Below are 22526 nucleotides of genomic sequence, written 5' to 3' on the forward strand. Positions count from 1 at the left end.
CCGTTGCATTGGTTTTCTCTAGTTTTGTAGATTTTATATTTTTTTTCTTAAAAAGAAAATCATGTGTTTGTGTTTGTCCATGGGTATGTGCGCGTGAATGAAGATACAGAAGCCAGGAGACAGCAGCAGATCCCCTGGAACTGGGCAGTGCCGCTGTGCATGCTGGGAGCAGACTGGAGTTCTTGCAAGAGCAGTGTAGCCTCTCGGCCACTAAACCATCTCTCCAGCCCCCTGTAGACTTTTGCAATTATGTCTGTCTGTCTGTCTATCTCTCTATCCATCGATCACCAGGGTCCCGGTTTAGCAGCAAGTACCTTTCCTAGCCTAGCCATCCTTGCTGTCACCTTGTGATGTCTCTTGAACCCTCTCACAGCTCTGCCTGCTTCCTAACCCTTAGCTACCTATGCCCTGCTTCCTGTTTTACTGGTAGCAATGAAAGCCTCCCTCTACCTCGTTCTCACTCATGCCCGCCCTCCAAAGCTCAGGTCTCCCAGTCCTCCCCTCGTCTTGCTCTTGTCTTTTGGTCGTCATCATTTTTCGTTTTATGAGAAAGTCAGACAAAGAACAAAAGGAGCTGGAGAGATGGTTCAGTGGTTAAAGGTATGAATTACTCTTCCAGAGGCTCCAAGCTCAGTTCCCAGAACCCATCTCAGGCTGTTCACACCACAGAAGAGGCCTCTGAAGGCACTGAGCTCATGTGCACATACCCCTGCCCCACCCCCACCACACATTACACACATAATTAAAAAAGAAGAGCAGGCAAACTAATAAAAGTCTCTTAATTGTATATTACCCATGGGTGACAGCAACTGTTCCTATTGGCAATAGAAACCATAATACAAGTAGTCTATATGCTTGCTTCTTTCATTCTGGTTTTAAAACAATCTACAGGCTTTCACCCCAATACACCACTGAAGCTGGTTTTTCTAGAGGAACAGAACAGATAGAATACAACACACACACACACACACACACACACACACACACACACACATGCATATATGATAGGTGATGTATTAAATCAGCTTACAGGCATGTCCAGTCCATGGTCTGTGGGTCAAACGTGGTTCACATAAATTCTTATGAATGAAGCCCAACAAAAAATTGTGACATTACTTAAAACATTATGAGGGTGTGTGTGTGTGTCAGTCTGTGTTTAGCAGTTCAAAAAGTTCTATGGATTTATTACTAATCTGGCCAATTCGTTCCTGCAGTTAAACATGCTCATGTGTCCAGAAGCAAATACTTTGGCAGCCATTAGAGTAGGTATGGCTCTCCTCCAGTGTCTTATCTTGGCGTTAGCCCCAATTTTGTTTTGAGTTTTCATTCCAGTCAGTTAGGGAATGAGACTGATTTTGCTTGTCTCTCAGTCAGAAATAGTTTGGTTGTGGAAGTCTTATAAAAATATAAGGTGAGAAATTATGTCAAGTATACAGCTCACAATGGTGGATGCCTAACACAGGATGTACTGAATCAGCTTATGGATGTGATTTTTTTTCCTGGTAACTTGATTGTTCAGTGTTCAAAGAGTGTGAACTTTGTAGATGACAGTATCAATCTGCAGCGTCAAAAGGTTTAATACTCTAGTGTTCATTGGAAGCTGGGTGGTTCAGCAATGACCATCTGCACATTAGGAGCCTGATGACCTGGTGGCTTCTGTGTCTGGAAGCTTCAGAACAAGGGGCTCAAAGGTGCAGCCCAAGTGTAGGGTTAAAAGCCCACAGGCTCCCTAGAGGCCTGCTGGTGTGAATCATGTTGAAAGGTTGAAGCAGATGGGGTCTGATGTCCGTTGGTAATGACGGTAGCAAGAAGGATTTACAGAGAAGAACGATGGAATTTTCATGAGCTGAGGCTCTCTCCTTCTACTTTGGATTCTTCCAGGTCCCTAGCTTATTAAGTAGGTCTTTCCTCATTCCGTTGCTATCATACATGTTAATCATCTCTGGAAACACGCTGACAGACATATGCACACATGTGTTTCGCTGGTCTCCTGACCATTTCTCAAGTCAGTCAAGGTGACAATCGAGATTAGCCAGAGCACTGCTTTATTCCCTGGTGACCCTTGTGGCTAGACCCATCAGTCATCCTGTATATAGGAAGGCAATCCCATCTTCCCCTGACTGCAGGTCTCAAGAGCATCTGCTGAGGGTGGTGGCTCTTCCTCAGGGACACTGCTGGCTTCCAGGACACTCATGCTGCTGGTTTTCCTTCTGTGTCAAGGAATTCCTGCCTGGAATTCCACTCCTACCCTAGTGATCTCACCCAGTCTTTGTCCCCACGTTCATACCCACAGTTGTGCTTCTTTCCCTGAATATCCAACTCACCTATTCAGGGTCCCCAAGTAGACATCGAAGAAGAACCACCAGACACACACTCAAACAAAATCCCGCTTTCTCCTCCACTATACTGTATGCTGATGCCAAAGACATTTTGTCTCGGTAAGGGCTGTCTTCTCACGGCAGGTCAGATGCTGACACTGACGAACCATCTTAAATCCTCTCTCACCCAACCCATCAGGCTTGACTTTTGCTTAGATCCAGAACTTACCCCCCTATCTCCCTATCATTGCCATTCCCCTTGAGCATTTTGTTTTCTTTTTTGAGGCAAGGTATCATTAGGTAGCCCAGGTAACCCTCAAACTCATGATCCTCCTGTCTCAGCCTCCTGAGCTCTGACACTAAAGACGAGTGCCACCACACCTGGCCTAATCATTAGTTTTACTTCCAATTCCCACCCCCAAAAGTCTTTACCAGTTTACTCTTTGATCAGTAATACAGAAGAGAGATAATTTATCCATAGTCTTGCCCAATCTTGGTACTATCATTTTTTAACATTGAGGCCACCTGGTTGGACATGTGATAATTTCTCCTTTTGGTCTTAATTTGCATTTCTTCTGATGAGTAATGAATATGAATGCATTTGCATTGCTTACTTATTAAAACCCTCTGCAGTACTGGATTAGATTTAGGGCTTCTTGTTCTATTACCCAACTACATCTTCTGTTTTCTCTCTCTCTTTTTAAGACCACATGCCATATAGCCCAGGCTGGCCTTGAACTTGCTTTGTACATGACTTTGAACTTCTGATTCTCCTGCCTCAGCCTCCTGAGTGCTGTGATTTCAAGTATGTCTGTATGGCAGCATATCTGGTTTTATGCAGAGATGGGGACTGAACGGAAGGCTTTGTGCTTGCTTGGGAAGCCATTCACCAACTGAGCAACATCTACCCTCTGCAGCCCCCTTTTTACTTTGTAATTTGCTAAGTTTCCCAGGCTGGCCTTGAACTTATGATCCTCCTGCCCCAGCCTCCAAAGGGGCTGGGGTTAGAGAGCTGCAGCATTATCATACTTTACTGCCTTGTCTCCTGACTGTTTTTAACTGTTCATTATTGGCTCAATCCTGGTACTGTAAGTCTGTTCCTGAGCAGAGTAGGGAAAACCCCTTTTGTCTTTTCTTTGTCTTGCTGATGTTTCAATTACTGGTTTATTTCCAGTCTCACAGCTTGATCTCATGGTCTTCCACATGACAGGCAAGCATGCCACCATGGAGTGACATTATATATAGCCCAAAGACAATTTCTGAAGTAGCTATTGGATTATTCAGATTTTTCTATTTCTCCTCGTATATTTTTAAATAATGTGTTTTCTTTAAGAAGTCACTTTCTTTGAAAAATTCAAATGTAGCCAGATGGTGGTTGGTACACGCCTTTAATCATTTGAGAGGTAGAGGCAGGCAGATCTCTGAGTTCAGCCTGGTTTACAGATCAAGTTCCAGTACAGCCTGGATGACACAGAGAAACCCTGTCTGGAAAGAAAAGAAAATTCAATGTACTGGCTTATGGTTTCCGTAAAATGTTTTTTTTTTTTGTTTTTTTTTTTTTTTGTTTTTTGTTTTTTTTTTTTTTTTGCCTATGACATTTCTAGTGATGTAGACTATACTGGCCCATATTTTACTCCATATTATTCTATTTTGGTGTTGGTAATTCAACCCAGGGTCTCGAAAATGTGCTTCTCTTCTTGATCAGTCTTCCCAAAGTTATTAAAATTGTCACTCTTAGAGAGGGCTGACACTGGTCTATGGAAGCTTCCTGTTGAATTCTTGCTCTCCCTTTCTCTTGTTTTCTTTCTCAGTCTAACCTCTGTCTTCTTTTTTAAAAAAAAATGTAATTAAGGATCCTTCCTCAGTGAGATCCTTCCAGACTACCCCTATTTCCAACTGAAACCACCTCTCTCACCGCATTTAACATGTCTTCCCTATTTCATTTTCTATTTTATGTGTATCAGTGTTTTGCCTGCATGTGTGTGCATAGCATGTCTCTGCCTGGTAACCATGGAGGTCAGTGGACGGCACCTGATCCTCAGGAACTAGAGTTATGACAGTTTTGAGTTGTAATGTGGGTGCTAGGAATCAAATTGAAACCTTGTAAGGAGATGCCAGTGGTCTCTTAGCTGCTGAGCCATCTCTCCAACCCCATAATTTTCTTATTTTTGTCTTTTCCTACCATAGTATTGATATCAAAGTCAATCAGCCTCGCTTCATCTAGTACCTTCCAGAAACTGCCATAAACTGCTAAACTCCTGTCACGTAGCAGCCCCATGGTGGGAGAAGGCACAATAGGTTTAGCTTCCTAAATTATGGGCCTTTATCCTTTTTAGTGCCTTCATTAATCTGCAAAACAAAGAGTCTCCTCTTAAGGGTTTGGGGATCCTTTTTCTCTAACATCTATAATATCAGGAGTTTCCCTTGTTCTCCAGGGTGCTGCAGGATCTTCGACCCACCCCAGACTCCCCAGCTAGCGGCCTTCCCACCTGGAATCCGTATCAGCAGTTCTCTACCGCCCCTGCGGGAATTTTTAGAATTTAAAACAAAAGCTAGACTCTGGTGGCACAGGTCTTTAATCCCAGCAGTGAGGAGGCAGAGGCACATGTCTGTGACTTCAAGGCCAGCCTGATCTACAAAGTGAGTTCCAAGACAGACAGGACTACTCAGACAAACCTGTCTCAAAACAAACAAACAAACAAAAAAAAAAAAAACCAAATACATAAAACAAAATCTTCACGAAGGTGGAGTCTTATTCTGTTCACAGATCAATCTCTAAAATAAAAAACAATTTTGGTTTACAGAATGAAGCAAGGGATTAGTGTGTTCAGCGAGGGAACAAGAGATAAATTTATCAAGAACATATTATATGAGAGATAATTATATTCACAGGCAAATATATCCTTTTTACACAGGAGAAGAAGGAGGGACAATAAAGTAAAGTCATGAATAGAAATCTTGGTTTATGAGTTGTGGATGTCGCTCTGCGGTGTGGAGTACTTGGCTAGCATGTCGGAGGGTTTGGTGCCTAGGATCTGGGAAGTTAAAAGAACAAAACCAAAACCAAAACCAAACCCAGTTCTAGTTCAACCATCTGTGTTTCGTACTTCAAACACTGAGAATACATTCGGTAAAATCTAAAGGAAGTGCTGGCACACGCCTTTAAACCCAGCACTCAGGAAGCAGAAGCAGGCGGATCTCAGTGAGTTCGAGGCTGAGCTTAGTACAGCCAGGGCTACAAAAACAAAAACACAACAAACCCTCGTGGGTCTGAGCTCTGTCTCTGGGGCCTGGTCTCGGTCCTGTAAACCCTGATTGCAGCCTGGGTCTTGAGCCCCACCGGGACAGCAAGGAAGACTCATGGAACGCAAAGGCAGAGGCTGTGTTTCCGGCCGGAGCGCTCTCCCCAGGTCTCCCGGAAGCGGCGTCTGCTGCCTGGGTAACGGTGTCAGCAGCGGAGCAGCGATGGACGTGGAGGAGTTGGTAAGGACCGAGAAAAAGTCTTGGAGCTCCGACTCAGGTTCCCTAACTGAAAGGGCCAAGGATAGCTAGGAGGTGGAGCAGCTCCCGGAGGAGGCGTCAGTTGGGGGCGGTGACCCGCATAGGGGGCGGAGTGAGAGGCGGTGGCCGCGCGGGCCCGGATCTGGCTGCGCGTTTGCTTTGGGAGGTTGCTGGTGAGGTTGGGTGGAGTGTTTGTTCACTTGGGGCGTGGGCCAGAAGGAGGACGAAGCTTTTGAGGGACCATCCCCATGGGTCGTCCTCCTTGGAGAAGACCAACCAGCAAAGCTCCCCGTGATGCTGGGCACATGAAGTCGCAGGCCCTGGAACTAGGGATGCCTCCAAGTAATCTATGTCAGTCTGTCTAGAGTACGAATTCCAGACCCTTGCCGAGGACATTCTAATGTGCTTGCGACCTTAGGGTTTCTGTTGCTGCAATGAAACACCATGACCAAAAAGCAAGTTAGGGAGGAAAAGGTTTATTTTATTTCTATGTCGTTGTTTATTATGTAAAGAACAGGACAGGAACTTGGAGGCAGGAGCTGATGCAGAGGCCACGGAGGGGTGAAGCTTACTGGCTTACTCCTCATGACTTGGTCAGCCTGGCAGATTCTGTAAAACCTAGAAGTATCAGCCCAGAGATGGCACTTCCCACAGTGGGTTGGACCCTTCCTCATCAATCACTGATTAAGAAAATGCCCACCTGCCACTTGATGGTATGGAGGTGTTTTCTTAATTGAGATTCCCTCCTCTCAGATGTCTTTAGCTTGTGTCAAGACACGAAACTATCCAGCACACGTGTCCATACCTCATCATAAAAGTGGTCAGGATGCCGCTGAACTTTGCGTGCGCTTTTAACATGGTAGGCATATTCTGTAATTGACCAGTAAGGAACCAATTCTGTGTGTGTGCATTGGCAGAATGATAGAGGGCCTCATGGTAGATTAGTAAATACTACTTGTGCTTATTACAAATGTAGTAGGGTAGATAATAAGTTGATAAAACTAAAATTACAATCTACCGTGATTCATTCATATAGACGACGAGTGGACCCTGTGCTCCTTTTCCTTACAGTAGGAACCCCCCCCCCCCAAGTACCCAGTTAAACATCTAGTACACATGTATTTGATACCTTTTATATTGTTGGACAAATAAACCAAAATTTGAAACATCCGCCTCATGATATATTTCCAGTGCCCCAAAGGAAAAGTCAACAGTGTTTTCAATCTTTGTGTGTTTGTTTTGCTTACCATACACTGGGTCATCTTTTTCTCAGCTCTTCCAGGGAGTTTACCTATGTCTTTGTTTCCAATTTAGCCCTGTCCGCCTGCCCTTTGTTCTAATTCTGCATATGTCAGTAGTTTTATGGAATAGTCACTGCATTACTTAGTACTGAAGAGACTAAACTCTACTTATTTATAGATAGTATCTGATATATTTTTAATGTTTTATGATTTTTTTTTAATTTGGGGGGAGTTGAAATTGCTGGGATCACTGGAAGTAGAGCTTAGAACATGGGGTTTAAGATGCAGTGTGTTGGCCTGACAATAACAGACTTGTCCCTTCCACAGAAAGCACTCACAGACCGCTGTTCTCAGTGTGACGCTGTCTCCTGGGGCCTTACTGATGAAGGCAAATACTATTGTACTTCCTGCCACAATGTCACAGACGTAAGTAATGTGTCATTCATGAATTTGATTATGTTTTTAAAATTGCAGTTTCAACCTGGTATGTGGCCTGACTTGTAAAAACTGAATCTATATCACTCACTCAATGGCCAAATACCAAGAATAGAAACAGTCTTTAAGAGTACAGTTTTGGATTAAGACCTTTGCAAACTGGATTAGAGATAAACTTTTAAAATTATGTTGTGTCACATTTATAGATGAATGTTTTATTTACACTGTATATTACATATGGAAGTTTTTGTTGTTGTTTTTTTGGTTGTTTGGTTGGTTTTGAAGTTTTTGAGACAGGTTTTTTTTCTATGTAATAGCCTGGGGTATCCTGGAACTTGCTTCTAGACCAGTCTGGCCTAGAACTCACAGATATCTGCTTATCTCTGCCTCTTGAATGTTGGGATTAAAGGCGTGTGTTACCATGCCCAGCTTGAAGTATTTAACATTATACTTGAAGGCTATTTTTAATAGTTTTTAATGTGTTGTACCAGCTTAGAGATTTGGAGGACAGAATGTTAGAATGGTGGGGGGAACTGTTGGGCATATTGGAAACCTGTTTCCTTACTACACATCTTTGTTTAGTTCCTTACAACCTACCAAGTACTTGTTTGTCCCTTATGTAATTCCAGCCTCACAACAACCTGTGAGATACAATGTATCTCAAAGATAGACAGAGCAAGCAGGGCTCATGAGTCATTAGTGGCTTTTGTTGTTGTTCTTGTTTTAAGACAGAGTCTGACTGTGTAGACCAGGCTGGGCTCCCACTCAGAGATCCAAGAGAGCCAGGATCAAAGCCATGCACCACTGCACCTGATACCAGTTGAGTTCGTGGCTAATGCCACGGGAGTGTAAAGATTTGGGATAGGACTTGAATCTTAAGTCTTGTAACCCCATTACACCTGTTTCTTAAACTGGAGATTGTCACTCTTCACTGTGTAATCATGGTAAATGAGACCATCTCCTTACTGAAAGTTCTAGGTCCTGTTCTGGTGAGCACACCTTACCAGTAACCAAAGTTCGGATAGTCTGATGCTGGACCAGCTAAACATGCCACGACTGTTCTTCATAGGGAAGGATTTGTTGGAAGTGAAGAGCCAAGAAGGAGTTAGCACTGCCTTGAGCACTTAATCAGAAAGGCTCACTGGGGTGGAAGAGAGAATGTGACCCAACACAGAGTATTATAGGGCTGACTTGCCTTCCTACCTCAGACCACTCAAAGTTGTGCCTATAGAGTCCAACAGGGGGAGCTGGGTTTGAGATGGCTGTGAGCTGATGGTTGGCATGGAACTGAGGGGTCTTTGGCAAGACTTGTGCATGCTCTCAGCCCTGAGCCATCTCTCCAGCCCCACAAAGGTGTGTTCCTTTGAGGTGGCTTCTTCAGTCTATAGCTCAGATGCTTGTTTACTTCCCTGTTAGTCAGACAGGATATTACCCAGATATATACTTAACCAAAACCACTGGGGAATGGTGGAGTGATAATCTCCTTGATCATGGTAATGGGGATAGTCCCATCAAGATATACGATACTCATGTACACAAATACATCAGATTGCACACTTGAAATGTATGCAGTTTATCCTGTGCTTTGATGCTCACTGAGGCTCCAGTAGTTTAGTCAGTGTTAATTTTATAGTGTGGTTCAAATATAAACATAGTGAAGGAGTGAGATGTCATAATGGAAGAGTCTCCATTTGCAGATGGAGTCAGGGCACTATTTTTATAGGAACTGAACAGCCGTAACTAATGGCTTCTTTTATTTCTGTCTTTGATGTTTCTTGGTTTGACTGATTAAGTCAACTACCATAATTTTTACTTTGAAAGAATATAATATTACTACCAAGCATCATATTTAAGAGTTTCAACCCAAGGGAGTGAGGATGTACAGTTCTTGAAGGCAGATAACATTTTTTTTCTTTTCCTCCTGTTCAGGGGCATGATCTAGTGCTTACTGTGTGCTGGACAAGTGTCCTATTGACTACATTCCTGGTCCCAGTGTGTTTTTGTAAAAGGCTGTGAGCCTGAGAAGCTGCCCTCCACACAATAAGCAAACCTGAGCAAAGTTATACAACTTCAGTTGTACTCTTGGCTTTACACTAACCTAGGCATATTCAACGCATAGAATAGTGTACAGCCTGCTTTCTGGAGATGTGTAGTGTGGTGCTGTTGAAATTCAGTGGGTGAAGAATGACCAGTGGAGGCTGCACTAGAGCTCTCCTGACAGTCTGCTTCTTTCCTCTCCCTCAGGTCACTGTGATTCTTCAAGCTCTTGGCACTGTGTACAATCCCACCAAAGCTTTCTGAGTGGAAAGCTTTTTTTCCTTGTGTGTTTTAGTCAGGAAAAAGAACTTAAGGTCTTGAATCTGGCCCCAGATTAGATGACACATATTTTATAAGTCCTTAAGTATTTAATACAAGTACGGGCTTACATTATGTGGGGTGAATAGATTTTGTAAGAACAGTGCGTGCTCATTGTAGGAGGCTGAAAACTGCAAGTGGAAGCCCACGTCACCTACATTGTCAGAATGCACCTGCAGTTCCCATCCTGTCTTTTGTTTCTCTGGGTAGGAAAAGGGGAGTTTGTGAGTTCCACTAAGTATTTGCCTTGATGGTTTCTACTGTGTTGTTCAAAGCATCACAGATTTCTATTACGTATGTGGATAGTCCACAGTCTAACTGTGGGGCTCGCTTGTTCTTGTTTCTTGTTCTTCTGTGTCTTACATAGCTCCAGTGTAAGGCCCCTGCTCACCTCTTACATCTTACCTGTCTGTCTAAGTAACTGCCTCTGTGTTATTTTGGCACGTCTTATCTTTTCACTGTAGCTTCTTTATATATCACAGTGCTTTGAAAACAGTATCTACATACAGACTGTTATTGTTAGAGGATGTCTCTTACTGTGTTTGAGAAGGATCTTGGGAATTGAACTAGGGTTTGGCCTTGTTAGGTTGGTGGGGAACTCCTCAGCTTGTGCCTTTTATTGTTATGAGACTCACTCTGCTGGGATTGTAGAGCCTGGAACTCTAGACCTCAAAGGGCAAAGGCTTTCCCAGGCTATGTGGACCCCCCTCTCCCCCCAAAAAGATGTTTCATTTTCAATTTTTAACTTTAAAAAAGTATATTAATATTATTTATTATTTAAAAATTTTTACTTTTCTCCAGAAATAAGACTCAGCATTTTGTTTTTGGTTGCAGGACAGTCAGTCTGAGATAATTTCCCTCAATAGCTGTTGGCACCAATCAGTTTGTTCTGAGTGCTACTACTACCACTTTCAAGTTCTATTAGAAACAAAAAGTACTTTGATTTTGTTTAATTTTTCAGATAGATCTTACTTTGTAACACAATCTGGCCTGGAACTCATTATGTAGACCAGGCTGGCCCTGACTCTGACTCCCTAATGCTGGGATTAAAGGCATGTTCCTCACACCCATGGTAGTACTTTCGTAAATAAAAATCCTTTCTGAATTGATGTTCACACAATCATGCTGAAGGTAGATGAGCCTTTCTGTGTGACAGGCATCAGCAGTGGCAGAGAGTCAGGGAGTTCATTGTTTTTGTTGTCCTTTGTTTTGGGGGAGGGTCTGTGTAGCACAGGCTGGCCTTAAACTCTTTATCTGTCTGCCTCCACCTCCTAAGTGCTAGGATTATGGGCACGAGCCCCTAAATCTAACCATAAATTGTTGTCATGTTAATGTGTATTTTGCATGGATAAAGAATGAGTGTATTATTTTTGGTCTTGTTTGATTCCCCATATTTTTTTAAAAATTAAATAAAAGTTAGCTTTTAATACATTTTTGTTTTGTTTTGCTGTTGTTTCCAAGATATGGTTTCTCTGTGTAGCACAGGCTGTCCTGGAACTTGCTCTGTAGACCAGGCTGGCCTCAAACTGAAAAATCTGACTGTCTCTGCTTTCTAAACGCTGGAATTAAAATCATGCACCACCACATCTAGCTTTTTAAATTCAAATTTAATTGCAGTATAATTGCATAGTTTAAAGTAAATGTTTGTTTGATTACTGTGTAACTGGCTCTCTTAGGAACCAGCATTTCTTTGAATGAACAAGTAGCACTATCATGGTGTGGCTTCCCAGTCACCGTCCAGTCACTCTCAGGTTGGTTCCTGGACGCTTGGAATGTGTGCTTCAGGGGCTAGAGCTTTCCTCACTCGTCATGGCCTGTCTTTGTTTCCTTCAGCGATCTGAGGAAGTCGTGAGCACCGCAGTCATCCCTAACACCAAGATCAACTCCATTAGCAGGGGATTGAAACAGAGAAGCAAGCACGGTGAGCACCGATTCCCACAGCAAGGCCATGTGAGAACACAGGCAAACTGAAATACATTTCAGACAAAATGCCAGCTTTAAACAGAAAATCCAAGTTCCTAAAGTCAAGTTGCTGCCAGGGGTGAACTGGGAGCAAATGTGCTCAAGTGTGTGTTGTCTCTAAGCTACTCTTCTGCAGAAGGCAGTAACTGTTCGCTGTCTGAACCTGGCCTGTGTCTTGTGCTGTGCCATTAATTGTGATGTGATTTTCTGAAATGGTTCAGCTGAGTGGGTCTCAGATTGGGCTAGCTCAATACCACATTCAACTTTTGAACACTATTTCTCACACTGAATTTTGAACATACTCTTTTAAATAAGAAAGATGAGTTTTCCCTAAAAGAGCTGTAGCGTGAGAACTGATCTAGTGAATTTTATAGTGGGTCATTAGTGAGAAGGGTCTGAAAATATCTGGCTGGTGTTTTTATATTTTTGTGACTAACTAGGACCAGATGGATTCTCAGGTTGGAAACCACTGACCTAGTGGTGGTAGTGAATAGTTCTACAAAAAGTAGCTGTGAAAGTTACATACAAACGTGTGTGTACATGTGTATGAATATACATATATGGACAAACATGAAATATATATATATGAAAAAATTGAAATTCTTAGATAAATAATAGAGGGAATGCTCAAATACTAACACAGATTTTTGTTTAACCTCTGATAGTAACTTTAAAAGAAATGATTATTTTATGTTTATATATGTAGGTATTTGTATGTCTATGCAGGTACCCTTAGAGGGCAGAGGACTGTGTTACAGGTGGTTGTGACCCACCGTGTAGATGCTGGGAACCAAACCCAGGTCCTCTTCAAGAGCAGCGAGTGTTCTTTCATCACTGAACTGTAACTTTTTATAGGTTAAAACCTGGTTGATTTTTATTCAGCTTTATTAGAGTAGAACATGATTAGTTATAACTTAGATATGTAAATAGTTAAAATGTATAGTTCAGGCTTAAATGTCTGTAGAACCTTGGATGATGCATTAGGTGGTATGTCCTAGTCAGTGCCAGAATCATGGCATTGTCACCTTGTCACCTGTGAAGGAAAACAGAAACACTTTTGGTATATATGCAGGAGGGTGTGGAGAGTTTAAAATGCAACATTGTCAGTTTCTAAGTTTGTATGACAGTCTGTGGGAACCTTGCACATGCATACCATTCAGAGCGTTTACTCTTGTTAGCTTCTGTGTGTATCAGAAATTAGAGGCTTTTTGCTATATTTGTGACTGCCCAGGAAGGATTGGCTAGTCAGTGGGGTCAGGAAACCCTGTGATATTCTGGTAAGTGAAAGGAGTTGGAGCCTTCATGGTGTGCAGAGAAGCTATGTGGGAGTCAGTAACAGACTTCAGAAGCCATGTGTGAGAAATTTTGATAGTGTGCTTTTGAATGAATTTCTGTGTTTGTTTGGCCACGACAGGTAGAATACAAGGGTCTTCACCCACTGTAACATTGTCTCCAACTGGTTGTTACCATAGCTAAACATATAATTCTGACTGCTCTGGTAATTTCTTTATGATATCTTAGGGTTGTGAGGCTCATAAGAATAGTCCATTTAAAATATTTAGAAGCTGGGAAGATGGCTCCATCAGTGAAGTACCTGACATGCAAGGACTGGAGGTCAGAGCCCCAAAACATCTGTAAAAACTGCTAATTATAGCATGCTTCTTGTAACCTCAGTATTGGAAGGGATGGATACAGGTAGATCCTTAAAGCTTACTGGCCAGCCAGTCTAGTCAAATCCACAAGTTTCAAATTCACTGAGAAACCCTATTTAAAGAGGTGGAAGGGCTGGAGAGATGGTCAGCAGGGAAGAGCACTTGCTTTTCTGGGACCTTCATTCAGTTCCCAGCACCTGCATAATGGCTTACTACTGTCAGTAATTTGAATTCTGGCTTCTGTGGGCACCATGCTTCTATACGTGGCACTTACTACATACTAACTACATACTTACTGGCAGAACCACCTATATATATGAAATGAAATGATAGTAATTTTTAAGAAGTATAGTGATCAAGGAAGACCCTGCCATTGATCACAGATGTACACACACAGTCACATGCAACCTACTTACATGTGCATACACACAAACAATTATAAACACTGTACACAGTATCACACATAAAATATTTAGGATACATCTGGTTCTAGGCACTGGTGTACATCAGTTTCAGTTTCTCTCTCCAACCAAGAACCATTTTCACAAAAGCAGAGTGCCACTGTGAGTTTGTTTTCTTAAATGTGTGGATTGCCCTTTCCTGACCTCTAGATATCATTTATTGGATCTTGACATTTGCATATTTGTTGACTAAAATATGTGTTAAAATGGAAAAGAAAACTGGTGGATTCAGTGACCAAGTATTTCCACATAGGAATGCTTTGAGCACTGTAATATACTCATTTTAAAAACTTAAATCTCACTGAGTATGGTGGCAAAGCCTTTAATTCCAGCACTAGGAGGCAGAGGCAGACAGTTCCATGCCAGCCTGGTCTGTGAACTGAGTTACAGGACAACCTGGGTTATATAGTGAGACACTGTCTCAAAACCAAAACTAAAAAACAAAAACCAAAATCTCAAACAAATATAAATTCCACTTATTTTTTAAACATGCCAAGTAGTCAGTTTTCTGTTTATTTTGATAGCATTTTAGAACAATCATACATAATTGAAAAAATTCAGTATGATAACAAAATGCTTAGCTTTAGCATTTTTATACAATATATTCAATTGGAAAAAAGAATATACAGATAGAAACTATCAGGCTGGAGAGATGGATCAGCAGTTAAAAGTACTGGCTGCTTTTCCAGAGGTCCTGAGTTAAAATTTCCCAGTCACAACATTGTCTTAGGGTTTCTATCATTGTGATAAAACATTATAACTAAAACTCAAGTTGGGGAGGAAAGGGTTTATTTGGATTATACTTCCAGATTATAGTCCATTATTGGAGGAAGCCAGGAAAGGAACTCAAGTGGGGCTGGAACCCGGAGGTTCATCCAGAGGCCAAGGAGGGGTGCTGCTTACTGGCTTGTTTCACCTGGCTTGCTCAGTCTGCTTTCTCATATAACCCAGGACCACTAGTCCAAATATAGTACCCACAATAGGCTGCCCCCTCCCAGCCCCCACTGATCACTAATTGAGAAAATGCCATTCCTATAGCTGGATCTCATGGTGGCATTTTCTCAACTTAGTACCCTTTTTTTCCAATGACTACCTTGTGTCAAGTTGACACACAAAACCAGCCAGGACACACGGTGGCTCACAACCATTTATAATAGGATCTGATGCCCTCTTCTGTCATCCTGGCATATATGCAAATAGAGCACTCATATATATATATATGTAAGTAAATAATTTTAAAAGAAAGAAGCTATTTATGGTTGAGTATAGTAATGGATACCTATGCTTTCAGCACTTAGGAGATGGAAACATAGGCAGAGAGATTGATACAAATCTGAGGCCATCTAATCTGCATAGCAAGTTCCCTGATGGGCATAGTCACATAGTGTGACCTCATTAAAAAACAAAACCAAACAAAAACCAATGTGTGTACACATACACAGCATACACAAACACATATACAAAATGTACACATATACACATAATATGTACAATGCAAATAGACACATTGCACACACATACACACAAAGTATACACACATATACATAAAGCATACATGCATATACATAAAGAGTACACATGTACACACAAGAAAATTATTTGAGGTACAAAAATAGAAGTCTTTCGGCTCATGTAAACAGATTGCACTATGTAGAAGCATCATAGTAAATTAGGAATATGTGTCTGAAGCTTGTTATTTGTCCTTTAGAGAAAGGTTGGGATTGGTATGTGTGTGAAGGTTTCCAGTGCATACTTTATCACCAAGCAGAAGCCTTGGAGGCACTCGGAGTAAGCCCAGAACTAAAGGTAAGTGATGTGTGTCTGGGTGTTAGCTCATTGTTTAAAAAGTCAGACTTGAGTGGACCCTCCCTAACTCTAAGATTAAAAGTATATCTTTTTTTGGTGGGGGGAGGAGAGGATTTATTCAGTTTACACTTCCACATTGCTGTTCATCACCAAAGGAGGTCAGGACAGGAACTCACATAGGGTAGGAATTTGGAGGCAGGAGTGGATGCAGAAGCCATGGAGGAGTGCTGTTTACTGGCTTGCTCAGCTTGCTTTCTTATAGAATCCAAGACTACCGACCCAGGGATGGCACCACCCACAGTGAACTAGACCCTCCCTCCTTGATCACTAATTGAGAAAATGATCTTGTGGAGGCATTTCCTCAAGGGAGGCACCCTTCTCTGTGATAACTCCTAGAAGTATATCTTGAGGTCTGTGTTTAATCCTCAGCACTGGAAAACAAAGTGGAACATTATTTATTCGGTTTTCCTCTGTACCTGGTAAGGAGAAGCAGATGAGAATGTGTAGATGTGAGAGCTTGTATGGTACATGTGCCTGTGTATGTCACCATCACTTGTTTTCCTTCCTTCTTAGAATGAAGTCTTACACAGTTTTTGGAAGCGCTACCTTCAGAAGAGCAAGCAGGCCTATTGTAAAAACCCAGTTCGTACAAGTAGAAGGAAAGCCAAGGTGAGCCCTGGACCCTGACATGAGGCATAAAAATTCACTTTGTGTGGCAGAAAGACAAAGGCGCTTTTTGTGACTGTTTGGGTCTGACTGTGCTGCTTGTCTTGTGGATTTTCAGGGAAGAGGCTTCTGGTACAATCCAGAATGATCTAGACTTCACAATGAATTGTAGCTGTTTTGTTTGTTCTGAATTGCTTCCAAAGTGTGCTATGGTACTTTTTACTTGGAGTAAAGGACAGTTCCAGTGCTGAGATATGTCTGATGAGTGTACTACCCTCCAGGGCTAAGAAGAAAATCTGAGTCCCTGTGACTCATATTTGCTAGAAACCCGGAGGTGGTCCAGCATTTCCTTGTTTGCTAAGGTCCTCATGCAAAGGTCAGTGATCCAGGCCTAAGAAGCTCAGGTCAAGATGGAAGGAACAGGTTACATAGGTGAGCAAAGGAGGGGCCTCAGAGCTGCACATGGAACACCAGCCTGTCTAGGCATAGGAGCCACTGCTTGTCATGAAAACAAAAGGTTCTCTATGGTTTTACGGTGACTCTTAAAGGAAAAAAGAAATTATTCAAAGTAGTAAGAACATGACCTTCAAATCTCATACTTGGTGTCTCTGGTTGTCTTTGTGCACTGAGATGATGCCTACTATGTAGAAAACAGGAAGGAAAAAGTGCAGTTCTTTATGACACTTTCATCTTAGGATAACTGAAAACTTACAGACAAAAGTTCAATTGGTATGAGTAAACACCTGGTGGACAGTATCACATTAAATCCTGGTGAATAAGAAATGAAATTGGAAGCTCATTGGTAAATCACTTCATTTCTGTCACACCAGTATAGCAATACCCTTTTCTGAAAGGGAGAGAAAAATATATTTTAAATTATAAATGGGTTTGGAGTGTTACTTACAGACAGGACTTGCGTAGCAGTTCTGGACCACAGATTCCACACTCAGAATGTAGGTACCTTAGTCTACAAATATGGCCCTAGAGCTTTGGATACAACTGTTCAAGTAGAGGGTCCAGTATCCACATCCCAACCTACAACTTTTGAGCTGTGGATAACTGTTATTCCAGAACAAGCAAGCAGATGTGTATAACAGGGCATTGGGAAGAATGTTATGTAACACAGACTGGCCATGGAGGACTTCCCATGAGGTAAAGGGTCCTGGGAAGTGAGATTAGTGTGAGGTGTGAAAGAGAGGCAGTGCTGAACGTCAGGCCTTGATGGGACCAACCGCCCAAGCCTGAGGTGAGTGGCAGTGACACAGGAGAGGATGAGTGGTAGGGCTGTAGAAGGGCTTTGGAGGTAGATCCAATGGGACTTCCTGATGGTCTGCATGTGGGATACAGAAAGCAGGGGTCAAGGGTGATTACAGGGTTCAAAGCCTAACCAAAAGGGCAGGTGGACCAGGGGTTGGGTTTGGGGCATGTTAAGTTTGAGATAGCTGTTAGACGTTCAAGAGGAGATGTCACATGTGTAGTGAGATGGACAAGTCTGTAGTGAAAAAGATAGGAAGGAATTTAAAACTGCCAGGGTACATTATAGCCATGAAATCATCAAATCCAGGTTTCAGGCATACCAAGTAAGCATTCTACCTCTGAACACAGCTTCAAACCAAGTGTCTTTGTTACTCTGCGATAAAACATCGTGACCATACGTAACTGGAGAGGAAAGGGTTTAATTCATGTATACTCCACATTACAGTTCGTCAGGTGTTTCTGCTGCAGTTCTTGCCTCCAAGTTGTTAGCCAAACTTCTTCCAGTGGTGGACAGCAACTGTTTAGAGTCACAGAAGTTAACTTTTGAGCTCCAGTAGTAATTTCTAGTTTCTCTTATCTTATGAACAGGTATTAGAAGACAATCTGCAGTCTTCAGACTGGGGGAGTGATCTTGAGCTGCTAAGTGATACCACATGTCCCCTTGAAAGTGGAGCAGAGTTCCAGTCTGACCCCCAGACTCCAAAGCCTTTCCCTGTCACCAAAGGATCACCAAAGTCAGGTAAAATGGAGAAACAGTCTACTTAGCATCCTTTAAAAACTATTTATTATATATGTATAGGAGAGTACACATGTGTGACAGTCACTGGCTGCTCTTCCAGAGGATCTGGGCTTGATTCTCAGCATGCACATGGGCAGATCACAACTGTCTATAACTCCAGTTCTGGGGGATCTGGTGTCCTTTCTGGCCTCTGCAGATACCAGGCACTCGGGTGGATCACACATTGCAGACACACATGTACCAAAATAAAAAAATAAATATTTTTTTAAAATGATGATTTACACTAAGATTAAAATTATAAAGTGCCAACCCATTACAAGGAAGATAAAACACCAGCTACCATCCCACTCAGAAATAAACATTACTACCATAGGTAGCATCCAGAATGCTGTTTATTTGCATATGTAGAGAGAAAGCCAAGGATTTTGTTTTGTTTTGTTCTGTTTTGTTTTGTCTAAGACAAGGGTTTTTCTTTGTGACAGTCCTGCCTGTCCTGGAACTCATTCCATAGACCAGGCTAGACTTGAACTCACAGAGGTTCACCTGGCTCTGCCTTTCAGGTACTGGGATTAAAGGTGAGGGCCACCACTGTGTGCCACAATGCCTAGCTGAAAGGTGAGAATTTTAAGTACATATAATTCAAATAGTTGTCCTTGTTTAAAAAAAATTGCAGAGAAAGAGATGGGAAGAGAAGTATGGTTTACTATTCTCATAAATGTTCTGTTCCCAAGAGATGTTTATTTTTAGCTTTCATTTAGTATTATATCTTGATTTCTGATTTGGGACAGTAGTTCTAAATTTGCCACTGTGAGGCTGGCAGGATTGTTCAGCAGGCTAAGGCACTTGGCACAAACTCTGATCCAAGTTCAATCCCCAGGACCCATGTGGTGGAGTGAGAGAATCTGACTCCTGCAAGTTGTCCTTTGAGCTCTACGTATGTGTGTGTATGTTACACATGCGCACACACACACACACACACTCGTCCACACTGCTGCTGGCATGCTGGGCTTGTCAGCTCTCTGCTCAGATACCACTTTTCTCAAGAGGTTCTTCTGACCATTGCTCAAAAGAGCCAACTTTCCCCCTTTCTAGAAACCTTTGGATGCCCCCACATTGCTGTTCTCCTGGATAGCTTTTCTCTGCCCATGTAATTGATTTTTATGGCTTAGCAGAATGTAAATTACAGGAGAGGTGAGACACCGGTCATTGTCATTTCCCCAGGCCTAGGGGAGTGGCACAGAAAGTGAGGTGGGTCTCTGTAGAATAAGTAGGCTTGGCTGTAGTGTCTGCTGGAGGGAACCTGGAGGGTGGGTGGGGGATAAAGTGCTGCCTTATCCAAGCAGTTTGGAATTTTCCCTCTGATTGACTTTTTATCTTTAAAAATAGTTGTGTTCACTACATAAAAATTTACATCTCTGTTAAAAATCTCATTCCATTTGTATACATAAAGGAAATCAATTATAATTTATTTTAAATGGCTGTTATTTTATTACTCATTTTTAAAATTTCACTGTTTCTGAATAAGCAGCATTTGTCTGCTCTGGGTCTGTTGATGGAGTGGAGTACTCAGAGCGAAAGGAGAAGGGGCTCGTGAAGATGACTGTGCCCAGGACACTTGCTCTCTGCTATCTATCCTTGCTCTGGCAGAGAGAAACAATTACACTTTCAGACCTTTTGAGGTAAGCTGAACTTACTTCCTGATTGATTTTTCCTTATTATCTGTGTGAATTTAGGAACATCCTTTGGATATTTTTAATCTTATAAGAAAGCATAAGATGAGGAAAGGCCTGGAAAGCTTGGGCAGTACATTGAGCAAGTCTGTACGTGTTTCTCTGTTTCTGCTTCTTTCCAGGTAAAATGGGTCTCTAATAGTAATGGCACCTTGGGGTTGTAACTGCTTTGACCTCTGGACCTGTGTGAGCACGTGAGCAGTGTGGGCAGCATCATTAGTGCTCTGACAGTCAGGATGTAGTCCCCATCCTCACTACCACTGTTGTCACCATTGGCACTTGTCCTTCTATTAAATAGACTGCTCCTCGTAAATGATGGTAGTGCCTTTGGTTTTGGCTTATTAATCTAATAAGAGAGCTGTTCTCAGGGGTGAGCAGCTGCACACAGACCACTCGTGATCCAGTGAACTTTACTCAGTTGAACCTTGCCTTGCTTTGTGCCCTCACTATATGACATCATCTTCTCCCAAGACTAATTATTATCTCTGTGCTGATGACTCCCCACTCTGTGTCACTAGCCCAGGCTTGTCTGCTGAGGGCCAGACCCATATACTCATCTGTATAGTTGCCCATGGTCATGACTACTTGATGCCCTTATTGTTAAAATCATATGACTAAAAAGTGCCTCACCATCTGTCTCCTTGATCCTGCTCTCGTCCAGTGTTCTTAGCACATGCTGTGGACCCTGGTGGTGTCAGGAAACCTAGGGCTTCTGGGCTCTCCTCACTGTACATATACAGCCAGCCATTGTGTCCTAGCCCTGTGTTTCCAACACAACTCTAACCCATTCTTCCCTCTGTGCCTCACCTCACCTCACCTCACCTGGATCGATGGCTTACTGTTTCCCACCTGCACTCTGTCTGCAGACTTGTCATTTCTTTCCATCTTCCTGCTGATAACCAGAGGGTCTTTAAAAAAGATCCCTAATCATGAGAACCTAATCCTGTCTTCAGAGTTGGGTCAAGGGGCCAGTCATCCCAGGGCAGTCTGTAAGTGGGCAACAGAACTGCCCTAGAAATGTAACAAATGAGAGAAGCTCTTCTTAGGAAAAATACTGTGTGGGTGGAATAAACAGTCCCAGCCTTCAGCCTCCCTGGCTCACCCTCCTTTTCTCTCTGACCCTCCTCCTCCACACAGGGAATTGTAAAATGCCTTCAAGGAGATTAGATCCAGCTGTCTGGAGGGCTGTCACCCACCATGTTCCTTGGGGTGTACAGCTGGGGACAGAGCTGAGTTGCTTGGGGCAGCAGAAGGGGCTGTCACCACTGCTTCGTGTGTGCTCTGTTTTCCCCCAGAAAGAGCTCTAAGTCAGATCCTCAACTTGTTTCCTCTTGACCAGCAGCCCCAGCATTGTCCAGGGATGGCAAGAATCAGACCCCAGGGTAGGGCCTGCTTATCTCTGCTAAATTGCGCTCCAGGAGGTTCTCCAGAGCAGTCTGAATTGCTGCTTGAAGCTAAAAAACATTACTTTGCGGCTAGTTTGTCTGGAATATATATGTTCATCCATCCTTCCCTCCTTCCTTCTTCCTTTTTTCTTTTTCTTTCTTTCTTTCTTTCTTTCTTTCTTTCTTTCTTTCTTCTTCTTCTTCTTCTTCTTCTTCTTCTTCTTTTTTTTTTTTTTTTTTTTGAGACAGGGTCACTCTCCTTACTCTGGCTTCTACTCAAATACTCAAAGATCTGCCTGACTCTGCCTCCAGTGCTGGGATTAAAGGTATGTGCTACCACACCCAGCCCTACATATTTTATAGCTGATGGTAAGCTGTTGTTTCCTTATTTATCTTAAGAGCAGCATCCATAGGCTTTAGGATTCATTCTTCTTATCCCTTCACATTTACTCTAATGGACCCTACCCTGCTAGCAGCAACAACAGAAAGTATCAACAGCCAAACTTTTCTTGGCTGTTTGAGTAGCTTGGCTTTGTTGAGTAGCTGCTGTACTCACATAATGTTTTAGAGTTTAGACCTCAAGATACAGTTAGGAAGTGTCTAAGTCAAGTGCCTTCTTTCATTAGGGGGAGGCAGATGATCAAGAATAAAGGAGAAAGTGATGAGCCATGCACATGCAGAGCAGAAGGCTGAACTAGGATGCTGGGGTGGAGCCTGATGCACGTGTTAGCATTTGGAAGTCTAGATGTTTTGAATTGATAGGTATATATTAAATAATGTATATAATAATATTAAACCAATATTGTAGTTTACTATGCCTAGATACTTTATGTAACCAAATACAACTAATGAAAACCCAGTTGGGAGAGGTTTTTATCTATTTTTACCTTGAATATTTAATTCTCAAGTTTCAGTGGACTAAAAGAGGAATCACATTTTAATTTTGGAATTAAGCTTAGGTCAAAGCTTCCTTTTTTTTCCTAGGAAGCTAGTGACGGTAGAGGCCAAGGCAGTGCAT

The 22526-nt window shown here is 42.3% G+C and overlaps 1 protein-coding gene across 1 annotated transcript in view; it reads left to right on the forward strand.

Annotated features, from left to right (window-relative positions):
* Nucleotides 1-5774: 5774 nt before the first annotated feature.
* TAF1B (TATA-box binding protein associated factor, RNA polymerase I subunit B) overlaps nt 5775-22526 on the forward strand; it is a 51122-nt gene continuing 34370 nt past the window's right edge. The window contains exons 1-7 of the mRNA XM_080939444.1: nt 5775-5801; nt 7388-7486; nt 11684-11771; nt 15634-15731; nt 16305-16400; nt 18243-18393; nt 19922-20072. Of these exons, the coding sequence (XP_080795570.1) occupies nt 5784-5801; nt 7388-7486; nt 11684-11771; nt 15634-15731; nt 16305-16400; nt 18243-18393; nt 19922-20072 (701 nt within the window). The 5' untranslated portion in view covers nt 5775-5783. The remainder of the gene's footprint in view (nt 5802-7387; nt 7487-11683; nt 11772-15633; nt 15732-16304; nt 16401-18242; nt 18394-19921; nt 20073-22526) is intronic.

Source organism: Micromys minutus, assembly GCF_963924665.1.
Source record: "Micromys minutus genome assembly, chromosome: 1".
Classification (NCBI taxonomy): domain Eukaryota; kingdom Metazoa; phylum Chordata; class Mammalia; order Rodentia; family Muridae; genus Micromys; species Micromys minutus.